This window comes from Bos grunniens, chromosome 11 (assembly GCF_055505025.1).
Source record: "Bos grunniens cultivar Pamir isolate PY7600 chromosome 11, Bosgru_T2T1.0, whole genome shotgun sequence".
Lineage (NCBI taxonomy): Eukaryota > Metazoa > Chordata > Mammalia > Artiodactyla > Bovidae > Bos > Bos grunniens.
Window position 1 is genome coordinate 14,625,585 of NC_141175.1, and position 25,296 is coordinate 14,650,880.

The 25,296-nt window shown below is 52.4% G+C and overlaps 2 protein-coding genes across 4 annotated transcripts in view; both read right to left on the reverse strand.

Moving 5' to 3' along the window:
• Positions 1-1,379, reverse strand: part of PTGS1 (prostaglandin-endoperoxide synthase 1) — a 36,642-nt gene extending 35,263 nt beyond the window's left edge. Inside the window, exon 1 of the mRNA XM_086325393.1 lies at positions 1,361-1,379. The gene's annotated coding sequence lies outside the window, so the exon portion shown is untranslated. The remainder of the gene's footprint in view (positions 1-1,360) is intronic.
• A 17,822-nt stretch (positions 1,380-19,201) lies between these two features.
• Positions 19,202-25,296, reverse strand: part of MRRF (mitochondrial ribosome recycling factor) — a 66,369-nt gene continuing 60,274 nt past the window's right edge. For all 3 annotated transcript variants that reach the window (XM_086325400.1, XM_086325397.1, XM_086325396.1), the window contains 2 exons: positions 20,310-20,375; positions 19,202-19,427 (listed from right to left, as the gene is read on the reverse strand). In XM_086325400.1, coding sequence (XP_086181526.1) covers positions 20,355-20,375 — 21 coding nt within the window. In that variant the 3' untranslated portion in view covers positions 19,202-19,427; positions 20,310-20,354. The remainder of the gene's footprint in view (positions 19,428-20,309; positions 20,376-25,296) is intronic.

The following is a 25,296-nucleotide window of genomic DNA, read 5'->3' on the forward strand; positions in this document are numbered from 1 at the left end:
CATGGATGGAGGAGCCTGGAAGGCTGCAGCCCATTGTGTCGCTGAGGGTTGGACAGGACTGAACGACTTCACTTTCACTCTTCACTTTCATGCACTAGAGAAGGAAATGGCAACCCACTCCAGTGTTCTTGCCTGGAGAATCCCAGGGACAGGGGAGTCTGGTGGGCTGCTGTCTATGGGGTCACACAGAGTCGGACACGACTGAAGTGACTTAGCAGCAGCAGCAGCAGCAGCAGGGAGCAGAAGGCTCTACGACTGGCTTCCCTGCCACATCTACCTGACCCTCTTTCCACTCCTGGAAGGCCCTGCCTTCCTTTCCCTGCCTTATGGCTCAGTCCTTGCTCATCTCTGTATCTCTTTCCCTCTCTTGGTCATTATCTCTGTGTATGAGTGGCCTTGTTGCCTCTTCTCTATCTTGGACACGCTCTTCCTCTTTTACTCTCTCATGTGGTTAATCTTCTTCTTGCTGACCCTCCTCTGTCACTATTTCTGGTACAATCAGCTTCATGTTCGATGCTCTGGCTGGGGAGTTAAGTTCTCCCTCCATCCCCTCTGCCTCTTTCTGATGGAGAAACCCACAGTCACCCAGGCACTGCCTGGGAACCTCTCCGGCTGCTGAGTCAGGCCTGAGGCCACCTGCACCTGCGCTGAATCTGCTTCCCTCAGAAGGAAGGAAAGCACAACTCTACACCCTAGAACCTAGAAGGGGCTTTCGGCCCATCTTCCCATTTTATGGATGGGGAAACTGAGCCCCGGAGGCTGCAGGGGCAAAGCCTAAGATCATTCAGAGACAACAGAGTGAAAACGAGGCCCTCCTGAGCTGGAGACCCCAGACTCTGAACCTACAGGAAGAAGGCAGGGAGGCCAGACTGGTGGGAGAACAGTTGTCTCCACCCTGGAAGCTGTCTCCAGGACCGAGAGAATTCTGTCCTTTCCCAAAGCATCTCAGAGCGGTGCCTCCGTCTGTCTGTCTAACTCTTAGCAAAGTGTATTCCCTGAGTGGGGTGGGGAAGAAAGGAGACAAGAGGCAACCTAGGTGCCCCTCTGGTGAGGGTCACTTACCGCTGACCCTGACCTTTCCCATCTCTTGAGGTCGGGACCCAGCCCGGCACAAAAGCACAATTCTGAAAGCACGGCAGGGAAGGCGTCACGGGCCCAGGGGAAAGGAGGAAGCCGGGCTTTGGCCTCCAGCAACAGAGCCGCAGCCTGTGAGGGTCAGTGCGGGGGTTTCAGCCAGACAGAATCTAGAATCCAGCCACTGAGGCACAGCTCCCCCAAACCACCCTGGTCCCGGGGAAGGGTGAGCATGCAGGCCCAGCACCAGGAGGATATTCCTCCCTGCCCCTACACCCCCACACACCTCCTCCGGCCTCCTGGTCAGCCCAGGCTCCAGCAGGAACCAAGCCACGGCCAGCCAGCGAGACGGCCCTGCCCCAGCCCAGAAGGCAGGCCCCAGCTCTCTCCTCCTTGGCTGGGACTGGCTGCACCTGTAACTACTCTGAGATGCTCTCTCAGCACCTCTGAGTTCCTGGGCAGGCGCCGGCCCGCCTTCCTCGGAATTCTAGGCTGTCTGAAAATAGCAAGAAGAGAGGACTGTGGTCTGTGTAGTGGGCAGAGAGAAGCTGGGACAGGGCAGAATGGGGGCAGGGTGAGATTCTAGGCACAGGCACAGACGCCACCAGGACTGGTGCTGACCTGATCTCAAGTACCCTCCACCCCCTCCCATAAGCCCCAGCTTCCTGCTTTTCTGTAGAAAGGGCCCAGCCCTTTCCACTGAACAGATCCGGAGACCCAGAGGGGGAAGCAGGGGGCCCCGAAGACACAGAGCAGAAGCTGGGGCTCCTGGTCCTCAGACTCCCGCTCCGTCCTCAGCAAGCTCTTGGGGTGGAGTTCGGGTTGGGCTCTAGCTGCCTCATCTGCACAAGAGGCCCAGTTCAGGAGGTTCTCTCCCCACCTGAACTGTTGCAACCCCAGGAGAGCCCTGGTCCTCAGAACCCACAGCGGAGCCTGTCTAGCTCCCTCCCAGAGGCCCTGGGAAGGCAGGTCCCCTCCCTCCCTCTGCCTTTGCCTGGGCTGGCTCTTCCTTCCTCTTTTCCCCAGCACCCCTCTCCCCACCCCCACCCTGGGCCCCACAGAGCTGGGGAGGAGGGGAAACAGAGGGCGAATCTGAGGCCCTGCTGAGCCTCAGGGCAGGCCAGGTCCCCAGGGATGAGCTCACTGAGCTGACCTCACGCACTCCCACCCACCAGGCAGTCTGCATCTTGGAAGGTCCTGGGGACAGTGGGACTCTGAAGTCAGCTTCCCCAGCTCCCCGCTGGCCCTACCATCTCGGGATCTCGTGACACGAATTGCTTCCTCTGCCCGATGGGCCTCTTGCAGGTGGACCAGCTGCCACCACCTTCCCTGGAAGTAAGTTTGTTTCAAGAGGCTACAAGGGCCACTTCCACCAGGAAGCATGAGTCCTGCCTCTGTTCTTACTGGGTGGGGGACCCATGTGGCTGCCCTGTGTATCTCTTCCTTTGGTTGATCTCTGTCGGTATCCTTTCCCTGTAAGAAACCACAACTGTGAGTATCAGAGCCTTGGGTGAGTTGTGTGAGTCTTTGTAGTGAATGACCAGACCTGAGGGCACCGCCCAGACTTGCTGTTGGTGTCAGAAGTGAGGCAGCCTCGTGTGCAGACTGTGCCCTCTGACCTTGTAATTGGCCCCAGCTTCCTGCAGCTTCGACCACTGACTCCTCACCATAGCCCTCTGACGGAGGTCCTGTCATCATGGAGGCTGTTTTACAGACTGGGGAACTAAGAGCCTGATCAAGGGTGCACAGTTGGCAAATGAGAAGCAGGTGAGATTTGAGAGCTGGCAGCCAAGCCCCGGTGGCTCAGTCATAAAGAATCTGTCTGCAGTGCAGGAGACCGGGGCTCGTTCCCTGGGTTGGGAAGATCCCCTGGAGAGGGGAATGGAAACCCACTCCAGTATTCTTGCCTGGAGAATTTCATGGACAGAGGAGCCTGGTAGGCTACAGTTCATGTGGTCAAAAGAGTTGGACACAACTGAGCCACTAATACACACACAGCACCAAGCCCTGGTGGCTCAGTCAGTAAAGAATCTGCCTGCAATGTAGGAGATCAGGGTTTGATCCCTGGCTGGGGAAGATCCCCTGGAAAAGGAAATGGCAACCTGCTCCAGTATTCTTGCCTGGGGAATTCCATGGACAGAGAAGCCTGGAGGGCTACAGTCCATGGAGTCACAAAGAATCGGACACGACTTAGAGACTAAACAACAATGACAAATTCCAGCATTAATGATCCTGGAGTCCCGAAGAGGTTAATGCCCCAGAACAGGGCTGACCCTGCCCCATGACACAGGGTCCCTTGTACAGACCAGGACTGCTGCTAGCTCCAGAGCCAAGGTGGCCCCTGCCCCTACCTCAGAGTTGCCACCAGGTGGCAGCAGAGGCCGTCTTTTTCCAGGAAGTCTGTCTAACAGAGGAAGAGGTGAACCTCTCTGCTGGGGATGATGACCCACTGGGGAGACCTGGGGAAACGGGCCTGGGGCCTCATCCAGCGGGCTATGAACCTGAATTCCTGCAGGTACAGAGTCAAACAGCCCTGATCTAGGAGGCAGGAATCCTGGGTTCTAATACCGCCTGTGACCCACACCTGCTCCTCTCTGAGGCTCAGGTTTCTCGTCTGTAAAGAGCCCAAACGCTTCATGAGAGCCAGAAGCTGGCAGAGGCACTTCTAACCTCGTCTCTGGCTTTCTACCCCTAATAGATGAGGCTCTCAAACATATCTGCAGAGACAACACCTTTTTTTTTTTTTTTAACAAAATCCTAAGTGCTCTTCACCCATCCCATGTACAGAGCAGAGATTTATACTGACCTGCTCTAGTTGGGGTGGAGGTTGGGGACCCTTACCAAATCACACAGAGGACCATCCAGGCCCCTCACCCTGGCAATCGAGGCCCCACGCTCCCTCCCCCTCTGGTGTCTTCTTTCACTACTCTGCTCTTTCCCCTCTATTCTGTGGGATCCTACTGTGTGAAGGATCAGGACTGGCTACATAATTTGCAGGGGCCAGTGCAAAATGAAACAGTGGGCCCCTCCTTCAAAAATTGTTTAAAACTGCACCACAGTGACAGAAGAGCATTAAGCCAAGCACGTCCACGGGGCCATTCGTGAAGTCTGTGCACACTGAAAGGTGTCTGAAATCCAGCCAGCCGGGGCCCAAATGGGGGCTTTGTCTGCAAGGAGATAGTCACCTTTTTCTTCACTCAAGGGTACTTTCTGCTGTCAAGTTGGAGTCCAGCAAGGCCGCGTCCTCCCAGAAGGGAGCGCCTTTCCCAAAGTCACACAAAGGTACCGTATTGGCCAGTAGCCACTCTGCCCAAATCCTCTGAGATTCATGACCCTGGCATGTGAAATGTGCTCCTGGACTGCTTGTTGAATGAGAGAAGGGAACCAGAAGATGGACACAGGACACTGGAGGACAGAGATGAGAGCAAAGCCTGGCAAACAACTGTGGCCGATTAATGTTTGATGAATGGATAAATGAATGACTCAGTGAATGTGGAGACCAGACATATATCTAAGTAACAGCACTGTAGAATTATGAAGCTAAAAGAGACTGAGAAGTCATCACATCTCAGGGTTTGAAACTATAGGGTTCTTCAAAGGTGTGAGTGAGTGAGTCAGAGCCGCTCGGTTGTGTCCGACTCTTTGCAACCCCATGGACTGCAGCCCATCAGGCTCCTCTGTCCATGGGATTCTCCAGGCAAGAATATTGGAGTGGGTTGCCATTCCCTTCTCCAGGAGGTCTTTCCATCCCAGGGATTGAACCCAGGTCTCCCACATTGCAGGCAGGTTCTTTACCATCTGAGCCACCAGGGAAGCCCTTCAAAGGTGCAGGGGACTGCAGAGCTGTGCTGAGGACAACAGAAGGGCAGATGGCAAAATCCAGGCACTCAGGGCTCAGGCCCCCTTCCTGCCTTCCACCCTGGTAGATCTCACATTCTGGGCTCCTATGAAAGCTGTTGTTTGAAGAATTCAGCTGGCTCAGGAAAAGGCAAGAGACTTACCTATTGTCATACAACAGAGGCTGGAGAGAGGAGGGCAAAGAAGAGGAGTCAGAGATGTGAGGTCAGAGGTCACCTGGGAGCTCCCAGATGAGAGGCTAAGACAATCAGTGCCGGCAGAAGCATGAACTTCAGAAAGTGGAGCTTTGCTAGGATGTACCACATCTTGGGTCACAAATCAAGTTTCAGTAAATAAGAAAATTGAAATCACATCAAGCATCTTTTCTGACCACAATGCTATGAGACTGGATGTCAATTACAGGGGAAAAAAAAAAAAACTGTAAAAAACACAAACACATGGAGATTAAACAATGCATTTCTAAATAATGAACAGGCTACTGAAGAAATTAAAAAGGAAATACAAACATTCCTAGAAACAAATGACAATGAAATCATGATGAGTCAAACCTATGGAATGCAGCAAAAGCAGTTCTAAGAGGGAAGTTTATAGCAATACAATCCTACCTCAAGAAACAAGAAAAATATTGAATAGACAACCTAACTTTACACCTAAAACAACTGGAAAAAAGAACAGAAAAACCCCAAAGTTAGTAAAAGTAAAGAAATCATAAAGATCACAGCAGAATATATATGAAAAAGAAATGAAGGAAAACAATAGTAAAGTTTAGTACAACTAAAAGCTGTTTCTTTGAGAAGACAAAAAAATTGACAAACCATTAGAAACTGGAGTTTTGTACCAAAAAAGTGAGATTAAAACTCAGACACAGCAGCTCAGAGCAGAAATTCAAGGTTGAGTACCAAGCTCAGAGGCCAAAGGGAAAGGTTCGATTCATTGCTTTTATTTATTGAGCACCTGCTATGTCCTAGGCAGAGTTCCTGGCCCCAGAACACCACAGCCAACAAGACAAAGTCCCTTGCCTCAACAGGGATCACATTTGGGGTTGGGGGGAAGGTGGAGAAGAAATAAACATTATTATAAGAAAACATAGAAACCCACCAGGTAGAGAGAGAGAAGTGATATGAAGAAAATTCGACAGAGTGACACAGACTGCCTGTAAGTGGGCTAGTTCTTATAGGGTGGTCAGGGAGGGCCTCCCTGAGGAGGTGACATTTGAGCTGAGCTCTGAATGAGCTGGGCCTGCTTGGGGTGAGGGGGTGGAGTTGCGGAGTCGTCAGCCTAGAGAGCCTGCAGATCCACGCTTGGAAGTCGAGCGGGCTGGGCAGGAAGTCTGGCCCCCTGTAACCATATCCCCAGGAAGGAGGAAGCCAGGAAGGCGCTTTCAGCAGTCGTATTCATCAAGTCCGGCTGCACTAACCCCCAGGCAGCACCAGGGGCTCCTCAGGGCCCCTATCCACCTTTAGCCGCCTGGGGAGGAGGCATTGAGGAGGGGTGAGGAGGGAGGGCAGCCTACAGTGGGCCCTGGATTCTCTTCCAGACAATAAATGCTTCCAGGTTCCTGGGGAGCATTCCATGGGTCACAGCCGCATCTGATCTCAATTACCCCCGGTGTAGGGTTCCCAGGCTGGGCGGGGGCGGAGTGGAGTGAGGGCCGCTTCTCCATAATCAGAATCTCCTGGCCCAGGGGGTGAAGGCACCCCATAACAGGTCCCCCAGATTGCAGCACTCAGGGACTGGTTTCTCCTCTGGCTGTTGGGTGAAAGGTCTCTGCATCCTAGGCATTTTGCTGTGTGACCTGGTGCAAGTCACTTAACCTCTCTGGGCCCTTTTGTGAAATAGTGAGGATTCCACCTTTTCCTTCAAAGGCTAGAGTACAGTCCTGGCCTGGAGGGCAAACCTTAGCACTGTGAGCTGGGGTGGGCTGGGCTAGAATGGGGTGGGGTTACTGTTGTTGTCCAGTTGCTCAGTCATGTCCAGTTCTTTTCGATCCCCATGGACTGCAGCACGCCAGGCTTCCCTGTCCTTCACCATCTCCTGGAGTTTGCTCAAATTCATGTCCATGGAGTCAATGATGCCATCCAACCAACCACCTCATCCTCTCTCGCCCCTTCTCCTTCTGCCTTCAATCTTTCCCAGCATCAGGGTCTTTTCTATCTTGATTAAATCTTAACCCTTCTGCAAATACAGCCCCACCCAAGAGTATGCTGCTAAAGTCACAGGGATTAATATCTCTTAAAGGCTCAATGGTAAAGAACCTGCCTGCAATGCAGGAGACACAGGATCAAGATCCATCCCTGGGTCGGGAGGATCCCCTGGAGAAGGGACCAGCAACCCACTCCAGTATTCTTGCTTGGGAAATCCCACGGACAGAGGAGCCTGGCAGGATACAGTCCATGGGGTGGCAAAGAGTCGGACAGGACTGAGCACGCAAAACAGACCAGGGACAAGCCCCTCTCCTGCTCCCTCAACCTGCTTATGCAAGACCCTTCACCTCTTCACCCTGCAGTTCTTCAGCCCACCTCCGAGGGAATGTGAAGATCAAATGAGAAATGAGTGGGAAAGCTGCTTTGAAAAGAGCCACATCAGTAACCCTGTTCGTTTGATCGATTTTAAGACGGACAACAACGACAAAAACTACCGCCCTTCCAAGCGCCAGAAAAAAAGACCCTTTATTTGCATAAAGGCTGTTGGATACCATTTCTGTGATGATCCCGACTCCGCCAAGCCTCAGTTTCCCCATCCATAACAGAGCCTGCAGACCAAGTTCCATCCTGAAGAGGGTCTTTGGGGGCGTTTGTCATGGGCAGCGCCTTTTGCACAAAGGAGTGTCGCTCAAGCTACACTGGTGGGTGATCTTTAGTAGATAAAACATTCCCCCTGCAGCCAGGATTTCACCGCCTCCCTTCGTTCCCGAGGGACTGCGGCGCAGGGCTAGGTTTTCAGTGGGACAAGCAGACTGGAGGGGACAGAAGGGAGAGTCGGGACGCAGGGAGCGCCTGGGTTGCTACGGAGGTGGACTTCCAGGGGCTTTATCTTCTTTTACACGAGAGGAAACGCAAGCTCGGGAGGCGGCGAGCCGGGATTCGAACCCGCGGAAAGCGGGCCGCAGGGGCGGGGCGCATCGCCTGGAGCGGATGCCGGGGGTCAGCGGAGCGCGGGGCCGCACTTCCTCCGGCCGCCCTAGCCGCTGGCCGGCCGGCCGCTCGGCAGGCGCTGCTTTGTCCTTTTATGTTCGCGCGGGGCCGGGAACTCCCTGCCCGGGGCCGCGGCCGGCGAACAATGCGCCGTTTCCTGCCGCCCGGCCCGCCGCGGCCCCGGGCCCGCTCCCCGCCCCGCGGCCGCCGGGAAGTGAGCCGGAGCCCCGCCGGCCGCGCGGGTACAGCGGGTCGCGCCCCGGGAGACGGCGGGGGCCGGGGAGGGGGCGCGGACGGGGGCGGGGGCGGCAGCCGGTGGGCGCCCGTCCCTTCCCGGCGCACTGAACACGCGGCTGGCTCAGGTGGGTCGGGTCCCCGCGTGCTCAGAGGCCCGGGCGCGCGGGGCACCCAGGGACCCTCTCAATACCGCACAGGCCCCCACCGAGCTTCCCGCGCCTCTCCAACGCCCCCGGCCTGCGCTGGGCGCTGCGATTCAGCGGGGAGCAAAATCAGAGACGCCCCGGGCTCCTGCAGCTAACGGTGCACCCAGGGGGAAAGCAGTGAGCATCACGCATCACTGAATTATTAATATATTGTGTATTTAAAAGTGACATACAGACACTACTATGTATAAAATAGATAACCACTGAGCACCCGTTGTGTAGCACAGGGAACTCTATTCAATGCTCTGTGGTGACCTAAATGGGAAGGAAATCCAAAAAAGAGAGGATGTGTATATACCTATAGCTCATTCACTTTGCTATAAACAGAAAACTAACACGATATTGTAAAGCAACTATACTCCGATAAAAAAAAAAAAATCTTTTTTAAGTGATACTTCTTTGGGAGAAAATAGAGACTGGCATGGGAAATTGGGTCTCTTTTAAATGGGTGGTTATAGATGTTTCTGGAGTAGGAAATGGCAACCCACTCCAGTATATTTGTGTGGGAGAGACTTGTGTAGGTGTGTTTGTGGGAAGAGTTAGTACAGGGGTCCATTTACTCCAAGGTTCACAATATACATACTTAGGTATATACTATGTGATATGTTTTACTTAATGAACACAAGACATGTAAATAAATGTGTTACTGTTGCTCAGTCACTCAGTCATCTCCAACTCTCTGTGACCGCATGGACTGCAGCACTCCAGATTTCCCTTCCTTCACCATCTCCCAGCGCTTGCTCAAACTCACGTTCACTGAGTCAGTGATGCCAACCAACCATCTCATCCTCTGTTGCACCCTTCTCTTCCTGCCCTCAATCTTTTCCAGCATCAGAGTCTTTTCCAATGAGTTGGGTCTAATGTGTTAAGATGCATTATATTGACAAGTGGCTTATGAAATTAGAAAAATCACATACTTGAGGTATGTGATATATACGAGCCTGTACTTGTACACCAGACCTTGTACTGGGGAGCTGAAGAGTATATGTAAATACGGGAATGATGGATATCTGGGTTGAGGCATGGAGACAAATGTGCGTGCAGAGAGGTGATACATATAGATACAAATATGGTGTAGAGGACACTCATACTGTACAGATACACTGCATCATACGTGGTTTCATAGGTGCACATGTATGTAAAGTATTGTGTGCACATAATATTATGTATTATGCATGGGTGTACATAGGCTCATCAGTGTAAACAGTGCATGTGTGTGTGATGCACAGACGGGATATATTGCATATTCTTTTGAGATGTATATGTCTGTTTATGACTCATGTTCAGTGTATCTATGCACAAATGTCACCTTCTCAGCTAAACATCTATGCTGTGCTTAGTTGCTCAGTCATGTCTGACTCTGTGACCCCATGGACTGTAGCCCACTAGGCTCCTCTCTCCATAGGACTTTACCCCATCCAGTATTCTTGGGCTTCCCTGATGGTTGGGAAAATCCCCTGGAGGAAGGCATGGCAACCCACTCCAGGATACCTGCCTGGAGAACCCCAAGACAGTATCTTGCCTGTATCCATACTTCCGCATATTGCCTTGTACCTATTTATACATCCATACACACGTATCCTGTGCAAATAGTAGTAATAATATTTACAGGATACTTACTATGTGCCAGATAGAGTGCTACGTGCTTTACTTGGATTGAAGTGAAGTTGCTCAGTCATGTCCAACTCCTTTCGACCCTATGTTTGGGGCAGCCTCCCATGCCTCCATGCGTGCTCAGTCCAAATCTTTGCAACCTTGTGGACATTAGCTTACCAGGCTCCTCCGTCCATGGGATTTTCCAGGCAAGAGTACTGAAGTGGGTTGCCATTTCCTTCCCCAGGGGATGTTCCCAACCCAGGGATTGAACCTGGGTCTCCTGCATTGCAGGTAGACTCTTTACTGTCTGAGCCACCAGGGAATTACTTGGATTATCTTACGATAACCATGCAAAGTCGGTATTTTCTGTTTAACCAGTCATTAAAAGCTCTCACTGCAGTCAGATTGCCTGAGTTTTAATCCTGGCTTCACCATCATTTAACCTCTGAGAGCTTCCGTTTTCTCATCTGTAAAATAGGGACATTAGTTATACTTACTTTTAGGGTTATTGTGAAAAGTCCAATAAGATAATATTAATAATTCATGAAAATGACAGTCCCGGGCACATAGTATGTGCTCAGTGAAAGTTCGCTGTGTTTATTATTATCCATTTTACAGATGAGAAAAGCCAGGCTCAGAGAGGGTAAATGAGTTGCTGGAGATCACACAGTCTGTAAGGGGAGGAGGCGCGCCTGGAGCACAGGTCTATGTGGTCACACAGTTCATGTTCAGACCCTCACAGTATTCATCATTCCTGCCCCCACATCACACAGTGGGGACAGGCAACATTTATAGCAGGCACACACACCACACAGCCTCCCTCTGCTCCTACTTTTGTTTTATTTTCAGAGACTGACTTGTCTCTTTTCTTCCTTTCTTTTTTCTTTTTGTCTGCACTGGGCCTTCATAGCAGCCTGCAGGCTCAGTAAGACGAGGCGCATGGATTTAGTTGCCCTGTGGCCTGTGAGATCTTAGTTCCCCCGCCAGGGATCAAACTTGTGTCCCCCGCATTGGAAGGCAGATTCTTAACCGCTGGATCACCAGGGATGTCCCGGATCCATACATCATACATCATACATAATTTAATACATACATCACCCAGCTCCCAGTGTGTATCTGTCACACAGATGTAAATTCATTCAACAGTTACATATAATCAACATCTATTCACCTAGCCAGGCACCCAGCTAGTGCTGAGGGGCCAGCAGTCAGCGTGGTGAACTTGGTTCTTGTTCTTACAGTGCTTATAGCCCAGGACCTACAACTGTGAACACACACCACATGTAACCTGTGTACCCACAGCCCTGCCATGCACACAGGTCCGCATAGGTAATCCTGTACATACAGCCCCCATGTATGAGTCTCCCACACACCTCTGTGCTGGAGCAGCTGCACATAGTCCAAAGAGCACACGTGTCATTCACACAGACTCAGGACATCCATACTACATGTTCCGTATCCACCTCACACATGAGGTCGTTCACACGTGGCTGATGCGCACACCCTCCTTAACTCATGTCCAGGTATTACACACACCCGGCTTATGTCGCTCAGGTACCTGTTCCTCTTTCTGCCCCACACGGGCAGCTTGGGAGGCCCAAGGCCAGTCTCTCTAAGCAGGTCCAGAGGGGTGGAGGTCAGGGATGCAGGGCTTGGACCCCCATCGCAGAGGAGGAAAGGTGGCCCCTGGCTTCACGGCCGGCGGCCAGGAAATTATAGTCGACACCAAACCAAAGCGGCCCCTTCTCAGGCCAGGTAATCAGGCCTTTCCCGGATTCGGCCTGACAGCTTAAATGTTCTAATTCCGCTGCCAGGGGGCCCAGCTCCCCACTCCGGCCGCAGCTCAGGCCCCGGCCCTCCACGGTAATTGGACCCATGTTTTCATTACCCTGAGATTAGACAGGTCCCCTCCGGGGCCGGGGGGGTGGGGGACGCCTGCAGCTGCGGGGGAACCATCCCCGGCACGAACGCATTTACCTGATTATGGAGTTTATTTTATAGCAATTGTCCAGAGTGCTGGAGGCCCCGTCCCCCCTGCCTCCAGCTCCCCTGGCTCCAGAGGCCTCTACTAACCCCTGGACAAGTGGTTTCTGCCTAATGTACTGCCACCTCCCCCGACCCTTCAATCCTGGAGGCTCCCCCCACCAGAGAGATCCCCCTGCATGGACTGGGTCCCTTAAAAAAATCATTTGCGAAGTTTGGAGGGAGGCAGGAAGGTAAGAACATTCCCAGAATCTTCTCCTGGGGTGCATAGAGGGGTAAGATCATACCTCCAGAGCTGTTTCATTTATTCATTCAACTAACACGTATTCAGGTTCCATGTTAGTGGCAATGCCATTGGTGGGTGAGGAGGTTCATTCATTGACACAAAGTGGAGGCCAGAAAAGAATGTGCATATGGCCACGCCTTCCCAGAGATCTCAGCCTAGACGGAGAGACCGGCAATTCTCCCAGCGTATGATTTCTGCTTAGGTGAGGCTGTGAGATGTACAGGATGAAACAGTTAAGAAAGGGGGCCTGGAAGGGAGGCATTTTAAACAGAAGTCACAGCAAGTGCAACAGCCTGCAGAGAGAGAGAGAACCGGATGTGTTTGAGGAACAGAAAAAAGTTGATGAAGCTAAAAGTTTAGGGTGTGCAGGGTCAGCCCAGAGACTGGAGTTAGAGTTCCGGTCACAAAGTGAAAGTCACTCGGTCCTGTCTGACTCTCTGTGACCCTATGGACTATACAGTCCATGGAATTCTCCAGGCCAGAATACTGGAGTGGGGAGCCCTTCCCTTCTCCAGGGGATCTTCCTAACCCAGGGATCAAACCCAGGTCTCCTGTATTGCAGGCAGATTCTTTATCAGCTGAGCCATGAGGGAAGCCCAAGAATACTGGAGTGGGTAGCCTATCCCTTCTCCAGGGGGTCTTCCTAAGCCATGAATCCAACCAGGGTCTCCTACATTGCCGATTCTTTACCAACTGAGCTGAGGGAAGCCCTTCTATCACAAAGGGCCTCCCTCAAAATTGTTTCCATTTCACCCTGAGGACCTGCTAGCCACGGGAGGGTTTGGGGCAGAAGAGGGAGCCATTGCATAGCACGTGTGAGCCCTCACTGTGTGCCAGGTGTGGCTCTGAGCACCTTGAGTGTGGTAACTCATCTTATCCACACGTCAGCCCCACGCGGGTACATACTCCAGGACCTCAATCCTGTCTCCACAATGCTATAAGCTTCAGTGACCAAAAGGTCTTACAGACACTTGGTGACCTGAACTGAGGAGGAGACACTATTTTGGTCTTCATTTCACTACCTGGTATGAATATTCATATATTTTGTTGGGAAAAAAATGTGAATGAGTTTGATTATGAGCAATGCCCCCAGGGACTTCCCTGGTGGTCCAGTAGCTAAGACTCCATGTTCCCAATGTAAGGGGCCTGGGTTCGATTCCTGGTCAGGGAACTAGATCCTGGGTTCTGCAACTAAGACCCAGCACAGCCAGATAAATAAATAAAAATATATTTTTTTAAATGCTCCAGGCCCCATGGGGAGGTTGTACAATATACAGGGTGTATTGTGTAATAGACTTTAGAATCAGACACGCTCTGACAGCATTCAACTTGATAGATTTTTAGATAAGGGATTCTGGGCTTCTAGTATGGCAATGACACCCCACTCCAGTACTCTTGCCTGGAGAATCCCATGGATGGAGGAGCGTGGTAGGCCGCAGTCCATGAGGTCGCTAAGAGTCGGACACTACTGAGCGACTTCACTTTGACTTTTCACTTTCATGCACTGGAGAAGGAAATGGCACCCATTGCAGTGTTCTTGCCTGGAGAATCCCAGGGATTGGGGAGCCTGGTGGGCTGCCATCTATGGGGTCGCACAGAGTTGGACATGACTGAAGCAACTTAGCAGCAGCAGCAGCAGCAGTATAATCTTTATTTTACAGATGAGGAAACTATAGAACTAGGTTAAGTATTCAAGAGCACTCAGCAAGACAGAGTCTGACCACCGCAGTACACACCCTTTTGGCTTTTGATGTTCTGAATCGGGGGTCTGGGCCTGCTCCAGGGGTTAGGGGCCCTGGTGTGATGGTCAGGAGCTGACATTGTTCACCACTCATTCTGACCTCAGTGGTACCCAGCCCAGTGCCCACAGACACTGTTATCCCATTTCACAGGTGGAGAAAGTAAGGATCAGAAAGGGGAGTCAGCTTAGCCACAGCCCTGTAATAGAGTCAGACACAGGGCTCAGGTCTGGAGTGGCCAGAAACCTGCCCTTCCCACTCTCTGGGGACTGGCAAGAGGAGGCACAAGCTGGGCCAGATGGGACTGAGGATATGGACCCCAGTAAGAAGCAGATCCATGTCAAGAGCTCCAGGCTGTCAGGCCGCAGAGTCCCTGTGCTTTTGTGACACCCCAGGGACAGCCCCCACCCCCAGAGCTGCCTCAGCCTCACTCTGGGCCGTGACTCTGCCTCCATGCCCAGTTCCCTCCAGGAAGCCTTCTCTGGCAGGCGGATTCTTGACCACTGAGCCACCTGGGAAGCCCTCTACTCCTGACACTCTTATCTGCCTGTGCATCACTGACTCTCAGCAAGTCCCTATCCTCTGACCATGCCTCCACCACCGCCTGAGACTTCCCTTTGGGATTTTGCACTCTGCATCCATCCTGAGCACTCATGGCTCCACGGTCCCTCTCCAGGACTTCTCACCTCCATGCCCTTTCCTGTGCCATTCCTGACACCTGGCAATCCTTCCCCCAGTCCCCCTTGTACAGGTTTCGATTTTACGATTCATCTGTTATTTCTGCATTCATTTATCCATAACAAATGCTTTACCACGTGTCTACTCTGTATCCAGCTCTGGGCCAGGTACTTTCACAGAAGTTACCAATCCTCATGCCAGCCTTCCAAGGGCAAGAGTGTTATCTGCATTTTATGGAGGAAGCAACTGGGGCTCAGAGAGATTAAGTCACTTGCCTAAGACAACCTGGCTGGCAAGCGGCAGAGCTGGGATTTGGCACCAACTTGCCAGCCTCTGGAGCCTAGCCTTCTCCAGAATGCTCTGTCTTGCGTGTACTGAGGCACGGAGTCAGAAAGTAGGGCCGTCAGAGGAAAGCAGGCCTCTGTGCCTGGGTGAGAGACAGGTGAATTGGGTAAGGAGAGGAGGTGGCGAGGTGGGTGCAGACCAGATTTCCACTGGGGTGAAGGGACCAGGTTCATTCTACGAGGAGGACCTGGAGAGAAGATGAGCAGTCATGGAGTTGCCATGTGTTGTGCTGACACAGACAGCAGCTGAAAGATGGGGGTCTGGATAGAATGACCCCCATCTGCTTGGGGAGTCAGCGAGAGCCTTCCTTAACCCTGCTGCCCCCACCTCCCAGCACCCCCCTACCCCGCCGCCACCGCCAAGCAGCAGCAGAACAGCTCTGTGATGCAAGAGAGATGACTGCCTTCCTACCATCCTTGCCCCAAAGAGAAAATGAATGGCCCAATGCTGGCCAGTGAAGAAGGTTCTGAAAAGTTCAAAAACCAACTCCCACCCCAGACCTCTTCCTTCCAGCGGCCACAGCTGTAAGGGAGACAGCCCCAGGGGCTCTCAGATCCAACAACCTCAGCAGCTGAGAGCAAGGAGCAGATGCAGCCTGGCAAAGGGACTAGGCAGCCAGGGGCAGAGAGAGAAGGAAGGGAGCCAGAGACAGAGGGACAGACTCAAGCCTGAAGACAGAGAGAGCTGGCGGGGTAAGGTAGGGGGAGTGCACACAGAGCTGCAAACAGAAAAAGAAGCCCAGGGAGGCTGAAAAACAGCAAAGGGCAAACACACAGGCAGTGAGAGACGGATCCGTTCAGCTGGAGAAGAAGGCGCCTCCGTCACTGTGCACAGAAGGACGGGAATGGCCAGGAATGGCCCTCAGGGGCAGCCAGAAGGGACAGGAAAGCAGCCTGGGACTGCATCTGGAGGCTCTGGCTTCACGCTGTGTGGCCCTCTGCCCTACCTTCCCCTCTCTGGACCGCAGTGGTCCCAGCAGTCACATGGGAGCCATATGGGGCTCCTCTGCTTCCATTCAGATTCCTGTATCTCTCTAACCCCAATCTGGGAAGCTGAGGGCCGTGACGGGCAGGGGCCTAAGCCTGGGGCCACTCTAGCACTGTGGCTCTGGCTCTGTCCATTTCGAGGTTCTTTCCTGTCCATGATGAAGACCGAAGCTGGGGTCACATCCCTGATGGGACAGGAACATGACCACTTGTGAATCCACCTGCCTCTCTCCGGGCCCCTGCACCCTGCACTCTCTGTGTCATGTCTGTGTACAAAGGAGCTTTGAAAAAGAACCTGCCTGGAGGAAGTGAGGTTTGAGACGCACTTTGTCCTGGCAGACCCTCAGGCCCAAACTTTCCTTTCCCTTCCTGGTTCTTCCCCCCAAGAGAGGTACACATCTGTTAGCCTTGGGTTGCCTGACCACACACAACTTACTCCCTACGTTACCCTCCAGCCTCATGCCTGGTATTGAGTCCAGGCCTGGACATTGACCGATGACAACCACTGGGAACATCTGGAGGACAGCTGGGAGGAGACGCTGCAGGAGGTGAGAAGCTAGCCCGAAACAAGGGGCCTCAGCAGAGCACAGTCCCCACTTCAGACTCACGGGTGTCAGGGGGCAAGGGAACAGAAGGAACGGTGGGCCCAGAGCACGGGGTGAGGCCCACCTGTCAGCGAGGAGCCGAGTAAGCCCGACAAGTCTGGCAGCAGGTAGGGAGCTCTTTGGCCCAAGAAAAGAACAAGCATAGGCTATGAGATGCGTCCCCAGTCAAGCGGTAGAAAGGATTCGGTCACTGGATACAGGAGAGACTGGGGGCTTTCCAAGGCCTCGTTCTGAGACTACCCTGCCCCCCAGCCAAAAAAAGAGAGACATCAAGAAAGTGCTGCAAGGGCCACTGCCCCAGGCTCCCAGCTTTCCTGTCTGCCTTTTATAGACTTCTGTTGCTGGTCCACACGGCCGTAGCTGGAGCCCTCCAGGAGAAATGACATGATGACTGTGATAATAATGCTATTAATAATAACAATAGCAACAGCAGCCTTCCTTGGGTCAGAGCTAACGTTTACCAGGAATGCACTGTTAAGGTCCTGCTAGTTGTAAAAAAAAAACATATTGTAACAGGTCCACACCAGTTGTCAAGTAGCCACCAGACATACTGAGTGGGCCCCTCCCCGCCCAGCTGCCTGGCCTGAAACTCCACATTCCATTCTCTGTCAGGCTCTGAGCATCCCTGTGCCTCAGCTTACCTGCAAGAACATCATCTGAAGGGGGTGCGCCTCCTAGACCTGGGCATGCCCCCTCCTCCCAGGCCCATCTCCGGAACCTGAGCCCCCCCCCAACCCTGGCTCCCTCCCGGACTGGTGCGAGTGCCCGCCTCCTCCGGGGCCCCTCTCCGCGGCTGCAAACCCAGCTCATTTGCATGTGGATCGTGCCTGCCACCATGGGTGCTGGGGTCAATTGAAACTCAAGAAAAGAGAAGAAATTTATGCAAAACTGTTGATTGCATTTGTATGTAATGAAATCATCCAATATTCATCTGACTATAGAATCTAATCTGAGAAGAGAACTGAAGGACATGAGTGTCACTGCAAAACCGTAATGAGCCACTGTAGTGATTAAAAAAGCTCTTGAGCCTTCTGAAAATCCAGGCAGAAATAGCGTCTAATCAACTCTGAATATAGGAGGCGAGATTGGGCTGGCGCGTTGCGCACGGCCCGCCGTGGGGCTGGGGGTGCGCGGTAAACCCTGGCGGCCGTGGTCTGTGGGTGCCAATCGCCCGGCCACAATCAGCCAAGTCCTCGGTGCACAAAGCAATCGCCGCCTCCCGCCTCGCAGAAGGAGCCCAATCATCGCTGTTGTGAAGAGCAGCTCCAGGCTTCCGCATCCACCTCAAGGCTTGGCCAAAGGCCTCTTCTGGGTTCCTTTTGCTCCCACCCTGGGAGGCAGGGAGGGTTTGGGAATCTGGGACTGTCATGCCTGGACACACCTAGGGCCCAGCCCGCCCAAGGAAGGCAGAGGCTCTGTGTTTGGCACTGAAATGTCTCCTCCTCCAGGCAGCATTCCCTGACTACCCCTTGGAAACTGGCAACCCCCTCACCAAACCTAAACACACAGGGCACTTCCTTTATCCCTGCTTTGTTTTCTTTCATAGCACTTAGCTCTACCTGGCCTTCTGTTACTTCTTTATCTCTCTAACTTTTCGCTTTCTCAAGTTGACTGAAAGCTCCATGAGGGCAGGGACTTTGTGCTTGTTTGTTCACCACTGTGAGGGTGTGGGTGAGAACCATGCCTGACACGTAGTAGCTGCTCAATAAATATTTGTCACATGAATAAATCAGTTTCAACAAGGAGCCAAATCTATTTATTCAATCATTCAGCAAATACTTACTGAGTATTTGGCACTTACAATTACTGGCACTTACAGCATGTGTCAGGCTTTGTTCTGGCACTAAGCCTGTATTGGTGAATAAGACTGCCCGCTTGGAGCTCATGTCTGGGCAGAAAACAAGCACTGAGGATGCTATGTATAATCAAATGGGATGGTACAGTCCTAGGGACAGACTGCTGGCTGTGAGGAACAGCCAACGGAGGGTACGAAGCCCATCTGGGGAGGTCGGGGAAGGCTGCCTGGAAGCGGGGACATGAGGTTGAGACCTAAAGGATGTATAGGACTTAGCCAGGCAAGGTAGGATCTGGAGTGCTCCCAGGCAGGGGGAATGGCATGTCTCTGATGTGACAGGCGCGTGTGGGCACCTAACAGAAGTCACAGCCAGAGGTGGCTGGAGCCAGAGCCAAGGAGAGCCTGCTGGGAGATGGGGTTAGACAGACAGTCCAAGTTAAACCTTGCAGTTAAGATCTGGGGGTGAGAATCTGGGCCTTTTCCCTGGAGGCAGTAGGGAGCTGTGAAGAGGAGCCGTATGATTTGCGTTTTGAAGGGTTCACCACATGGACAACGGGTCAGAGGGGCCTCCGCCGTAATGAAAGAACGAAGGAGGTGATTCAGTTATCCAGGCAATGGGGAGCTTCAGGGCTCTTGAACTTAGCCACAATGGCAAAGGCTGGATGATTAAGATGATTAATCTGGTTTTAAAAAAGTATTTATTTACTTGGTTGCGTTGGGTCTTCACTGCAGCACGGACAATCTCTATGCTTCACGCGGGATCTTTCATTGTGGTGTGTGGGCTTAGCTGGTCCTCAGCCTGTGGGATCTTAGTTTCCCCTTCAAGGATTGAACCCACATCCTCTGAATGGCAAGGCAGATTTTTAACCATTGGACCACCAGGGAAGTTCCACAGGAAGGGAAACCTGGTGGGAGGCAGAAATCAGCCTGGTGGTCATCCATCCATCCATCCATCCATCTATCCATCTATCCATCCATCCATTCATCCATCCATCCATCCATTCATTCATTCATGTACGTGCATGCATGCTAAGTCATGTCAGTCGTGTCCAACTCTTTGAAACCATATGGACTGTAGCCCGCCAGGCTCCTCTGTCCAAGGGATTCTCCAGCAAGAATACTGGAGTGGGTTGCCATGCCCTTCTCCAGGGGATCTTCCTGGCCCAGGGATTGAACCCACGTCCCTTATGTCTCCTACATTGACAGATGGGGTCTTTACCACTAGTGCCACAAGGGAAGTCCATTCATTCATGTATTCCACATTTAACAGATATCTCTGTGTGGACAACAAATTCCACATTCTAATTTATTGTTTCCAGTCTGCTCCAGGTTTGGCTACCAAGTTAACTATTATTAAAATGAACTCTGAAGTTCGGGGTCAAAAGATTCTGAGAACCCACAGGACTCTGTGGGTCATGAGTCACTTGCCTAATTTAGGCCTTAAATTCCTGGTCACTACAAAGAGGGAACCAAGCAAGTTGGTCTCCAAGGCCCCTCCCTGCTCCCGAGACCCTATAGTTTTATGTCCCCTGAAGACATAATGACATGGCCAAGCCCCAGTGGATGAAAAATCCTGCTAAATGGTAGACTGCCATGGGCAATCTGGGGCTAGGGGATGGGTAAGTGGTCAGGAATTCTGGGGTCAAATCCCAGCTCTGGCACTCACTTGTTATGCTGTTAATGGATGAGTTCTTCCCCCTCCCAGCCTCAGTATCCGGTTTCCCCCTTTTGTACAACGAGGGAGCTGCCTGGAAGTAAGGAGACCTCTGCATCCCCAACACCCAGACCTGAGACTGGAGTCCCAGCACAGCCATCCTGCGACCGTGAGCAAGTCAGCCTTCCGGAGGCCTCCCCTGTAAAACAAGGGCTATTGTGAGAATTAAATTAGCTAATATAGCTTGGCATAGAGGAGTCACTCAGTGAATGGCACCGCTGTGATGGATGGAATCACATCTGCCCAGATGGGTGGGCCAGGACTGGCGGCCTTCCTGCCAGCTCTACAACAGCTCCATTGTACCAGCAATTCTGAGATTCACTGGCTGGAACTAGGGGGAAGTTTAGTGGGTAGATTTGGGTCGAAGGAGCCACATGCCTTCAGCATCAGTGGGGGCATGGGAGTGGGGACTCTGTTGTAACTCTAGCTTGTGGCTTTGTTAGCAGTGTCACCACTAACAACCAGTTGATGATGGTCGGGTGATTTTCTGGTCACGGTAAACAAGTTCACCTCTCTTTCCTGAATATATATATATAAGCCACCCCACACTGTATGTAGAATCCTAGTCTCCCGACCAGGGATCGAACCTGTGCTCCCTGCAGTGGACGCACAGAGTCCTAACCACTGGACTGCGAGGGAGATCCTCTGAGTATTTCTGAATGGCAGCTGCTCCCCTCCCTAGATCCCCATTCTGGAAGCCGTGCTTTGACTTTCAGGACCCACCTCCCACCCCCCCACACTGATCATGCGTTGGATCTGAGATGTGGACAGAGCTTGGTGGGTTGCCTCCTTCAGTGATGTGAAGGAGGGTGAGGTTCAGTCTCACATATACCCCAGGTTTCGTGCAAGTCCCATGTGGGAGAGTGTCCACGGGAAACGCAGTCACAAAGGGAAACACAAGAGGGACAGCACTGAGAGCCCTGAGAGCTCGGCATGGGGAGAGGGGCGGGGAGACACCATCTGATTGGGGGGTGGGTTCCTGGAGCCCTGAGCTGGATCTGGAGAGTAACTAGGATGTCTCTGTCTCAAAAAAAAAACAAAAACAAAAAACTTTTTAAGTACAGAAAGAAAAAAAAAGCAGAAAAGGTAACAACCACTTCTATTTTTACAACCCCAAGTTACCATAGTGTCAAGTTTTCAGCTGTATTTCTACATGGAAGATGACGGTTAGGTGCCCTTTAAGCCACCCCCCTATCCCCCGCCCCCGCCAAGTAGCAATCTACTGTTATGAATTTAGGAAGTCTTCCTCCACAACCCTCTCTTTACAAATACAATTTTATAATGCAAAATAAAGACAAGCATAATTTTAAAAAGAAATGCTTTGTGTTCAAGTCATTCTAACTTACACGAATGGTGTCACACTGTTCATATGACTCTGTTTGCTTTCTCCACTGCCTATTATATGCCAAGGGGGCCCAACGCTTATGGAAACATATGGCCCTGACTCGCTGCCCTGGATGGATGCACCACATTTATTTATCCCTGGAATGGGTTAGGGTTTCCATGGATGCAGATAATCAAGGGGTAACATTTGAGGTAGAGAGAGCAACAGCATCAAAAACATGGGGATAGAGAGGCTGGGGCTCCATCTGAGGGCTGGAAGGGGTCCAGGGTGGGGGAGCACAGGGCATATAGGGTGGTAGGGGGCTGGGGGAGGCCCCATGCCAAGAATCTGCAGTTGGCATGCTGGACATCTGGGACTGTGGGGACAGCCCCCCCCCCCACCGCCCCCGCTCCCTTGGAACCACCCGCACTGGCCCCACAATAATTCCACTTATCCACTCTCCAAGTCCTCCCTGGGGAGGCCTCTGTTACTCTTTCCATTAATTGTCTCATTAATGACCCACTGAAGTCAAGTACCCATTGTTCTCCAGGGCAGGGGCAGCCTCCCTGGCTTTCTCCCCCCCGGGGGATTTGTAAACGTCTTTCCTTCCCCTGCTTTCCTTTGGCAGGCGAGCTTATCTGTCCCCGCAGCCCTGGCCCGGGCCGCTGCGGCCTCTTCCTTCACCCACACCCTGTGCTGCAGACCAGGGCCCCCACCCGCAAGGCTGCCCGCCGGGCTCACTCTCCTCTCTGTCTGCCTCACTCAGCCTCCATCTAGGTATTTGTCTCTTTCCATTTTTTTCTTTTTTTTTAAACCGTCTCTGTTTCTCTCCCCGGATTTCTGTCGCTTTCTTTCTTTGTATTTCTCTAGCATTGGAGAAGGAAATGGCAACCCACTCCAGTACTTTTGCCTGGAGAATCCCAAGGACGGGGGAGCCTGGTGGGCTTCCATCTATGGGGTCGCAGAGTCGGACACGACTGAAGCGACTTAGCAGCAGCAGCAGCAGCAGCAGCTCCGTGTTTGGGTCTCTCCTCTTTTGGAATGCCTGTTCACTGTCTCGCTGCCACCATCAGCTGCTCTCTCTGGGACCGTCTCCTGCTTCTACCTGCTGATCCCCTGCGCTTGTACATGTGTGCACGCTTGTATCTCTTTGTCTCTCTGAGTCTGCCTCCCTCCCTCCGGCCCTGCATGCATCTCTCTCTCTCTCTTTCTGTCTCTGTCTCCCTCTCTCCTCTCTCTGACTCCCCTCTCCCTGCCCTTCCCTCCTCCCTCGAGGGACTCTGAACCCTGATGATTGACTATTGTCCTGTTCCAACCCCTGCCTCACCATCACTGCTTGTTCACCCACCGGGTCCCCGACACCCACACAGGTCAAACCGCCCCCTCCGCTTCTCTCCCTGGTTACAGCTCCGGCTTCATGGGGATGACAGCCCTGGGGACATCAGCTCTAAGAGTAGGCGAGGTCCTACGGCTCCCACTTTGGGATTCTAGCATCTGTACAGTTAGAAAAAACTGAGGGGAGCAACAGAAGGTGACCGACTTTTTATTTTTCTAAAGGAGGATTTTTTTTTTTAGAATCACCAACTTCTTATTGTTCCATTAGAGAAAGAATATGTTAACACCAATAAAAGAAGTAGGAAGAGCAAGATGTTAAGAATGCAGATGAGTCTTTTAGTTAAATAATTTTGTGGGAACGTTTGCTACACTGCTTTTATTTTGCCCCAAATGGGTCAACATGTCAGGGAGCAGCAGGCATTCTCCGACCATGTTTCAAACTCAAAAGCACTGATCCTGTCTAAGCCTCTCCTTGGGACTCCTGGGGAAGTGGAGGAACCTTTATTGAGGACACGTGTTAGTCACTCAGTCATGTCCTACTCTTTGTGACCCTATGGACTGTAGCCTGCCAGGCTCCTCTGTCCATGGAATTCTCCAGGCCAGAATACTGGAGTGGGTTGCCACGGCCTTCTTTGGAAAGGACAAAACTGGGACAGGACCTGTGAGTTCTCTCTGGCCACTTCAGCACCTTGCAAGGCCTTTCCAGCCCCTCTGGTCTCTTAGTTAAAATAACGTACTGCGGGACTTCCCTGGCAGTCCAGTGGTTGAGTTCAATCCCGGGTCAAGGAACGAACATCCCACATGACGTGGGTGGGGGAACTGAGCCCGAGTGCCGCGACTACTGAACCTACCGAAACTAGAGAAGCCCTCGTGCTGCAACAGAGATACCATGTGCTGCAACTGAGATCTGACACAACCAAATTAATTGATTGATTTAAAAAAATAATGTATTGAGGCAGCCTAGCTAGGGGTCAGCGGAGAACGCAATGGCACCCCACTCCAGTACACTTGCCTGGAAAATCCCATGGGCGGAGGAGCCTGGTGGGCTGCAGTCCATGGGGTCGCTAAGAGTCAGACATGACTGAGCGACTTCACTTTCTCTTTTTACCTTCATGCATTGGAGAAGGAAACGGCAACCCACTCCAGTGTTCTTGCCTGGAGAATCCCAGGGATGGGGGAGCCTGGTGGGCTGCCGTTTATGGGGTCGCACAGAGTTGGACACGACTGAAACGACTTAGCAGCAGCAGCAGCAGCTAGGGGTCAGACGCCAGACTCCCCGTGTTCTAAGTCTTCCTCTGGTCTGCCTCTTTGAACAAATAATTTCACCTCTCTGTGCTTGTTTCCTTTCTTAAAATGAGCAAAATAATAGTTTGTAGAGTTACCTGATACACAGCAAAAACCCAGGATTTGTTGTTTTCCTTGTCAGCCAAGAGGGGCTGACTTTAGCTGAGGCTGGAGCCTGGAAGGGAGAGAAACCACGTGTGCCTGGCCGCTGGGGGCAGTTGAGAGACCACATCCGGGGCAGGAGTCAGCCTTTGGAGGAGCCACTGTGCTGCAGCCTTTTGGGGGCTTGGCTTCCCTGGTGGCTCAGATGGTACAGAATCTGCTTTCAATGCAGGAGACCTGGGTTCGATCCCCAGATTGGGAAGATCCCCTGGAGGAGAGCATAGCAACCCACTCCAGGACTCTTGCCTGGAGAATTCCATGGACAGAGGAGCCTGACAGGCTATAGTCCACAGGGTCGCAAAGAGTCGGACACGACTGAGTGACTAAGCACACACACACACACACACACACACACACACACCCCCCCCCCCCAGGGAGGCCACTTTGGAGTTCAGGAGGCCAAGGGCAGCCTGGGATTAGGGAAGAAACCTTTCCCTCTTTTCTTCCCCACCCAACATGCTCAGGCACCCCAAGTCCAGGATCCAGCACTCTTATCATGGAAGCTGACATTCCAGTAGGAATACAGGAGCACCCCCCACCCTCCAAGTGGCATTCCTGGTAATGGGTGCCATCAAGGGGGCCTGGGTGGGAGAGGAGTGTGGTGGGTACCAGTGACCATGGACACTGGGGAGGAAGCTGCTAGGAGATATCCAGAAACTTCCAAGGCTGACTCCGTGGATGAGGCTGGAGATCTGAGCAAGCAGGTGAGAGTGATTAGAGAAACTCTGGGTTACGATGCAAAGGGACTTCATGTGTATTCAAGTCCTGGCAGGTCTGTTACAACTGGACACCTGCTCTGCGCCCAGGCCTACATTAGTCAGGGGGCCAAAGGTTAAAAAGCACAGGGCTTCCTTTCAAGGGGATTAATTACCCAGGGCTCACCTAATGGCAGTATTGCTATGTCTCCGAGGCAAGGCCAGAGATCCCAGCAAGGCCAGTCCGGGACACGTGCCAC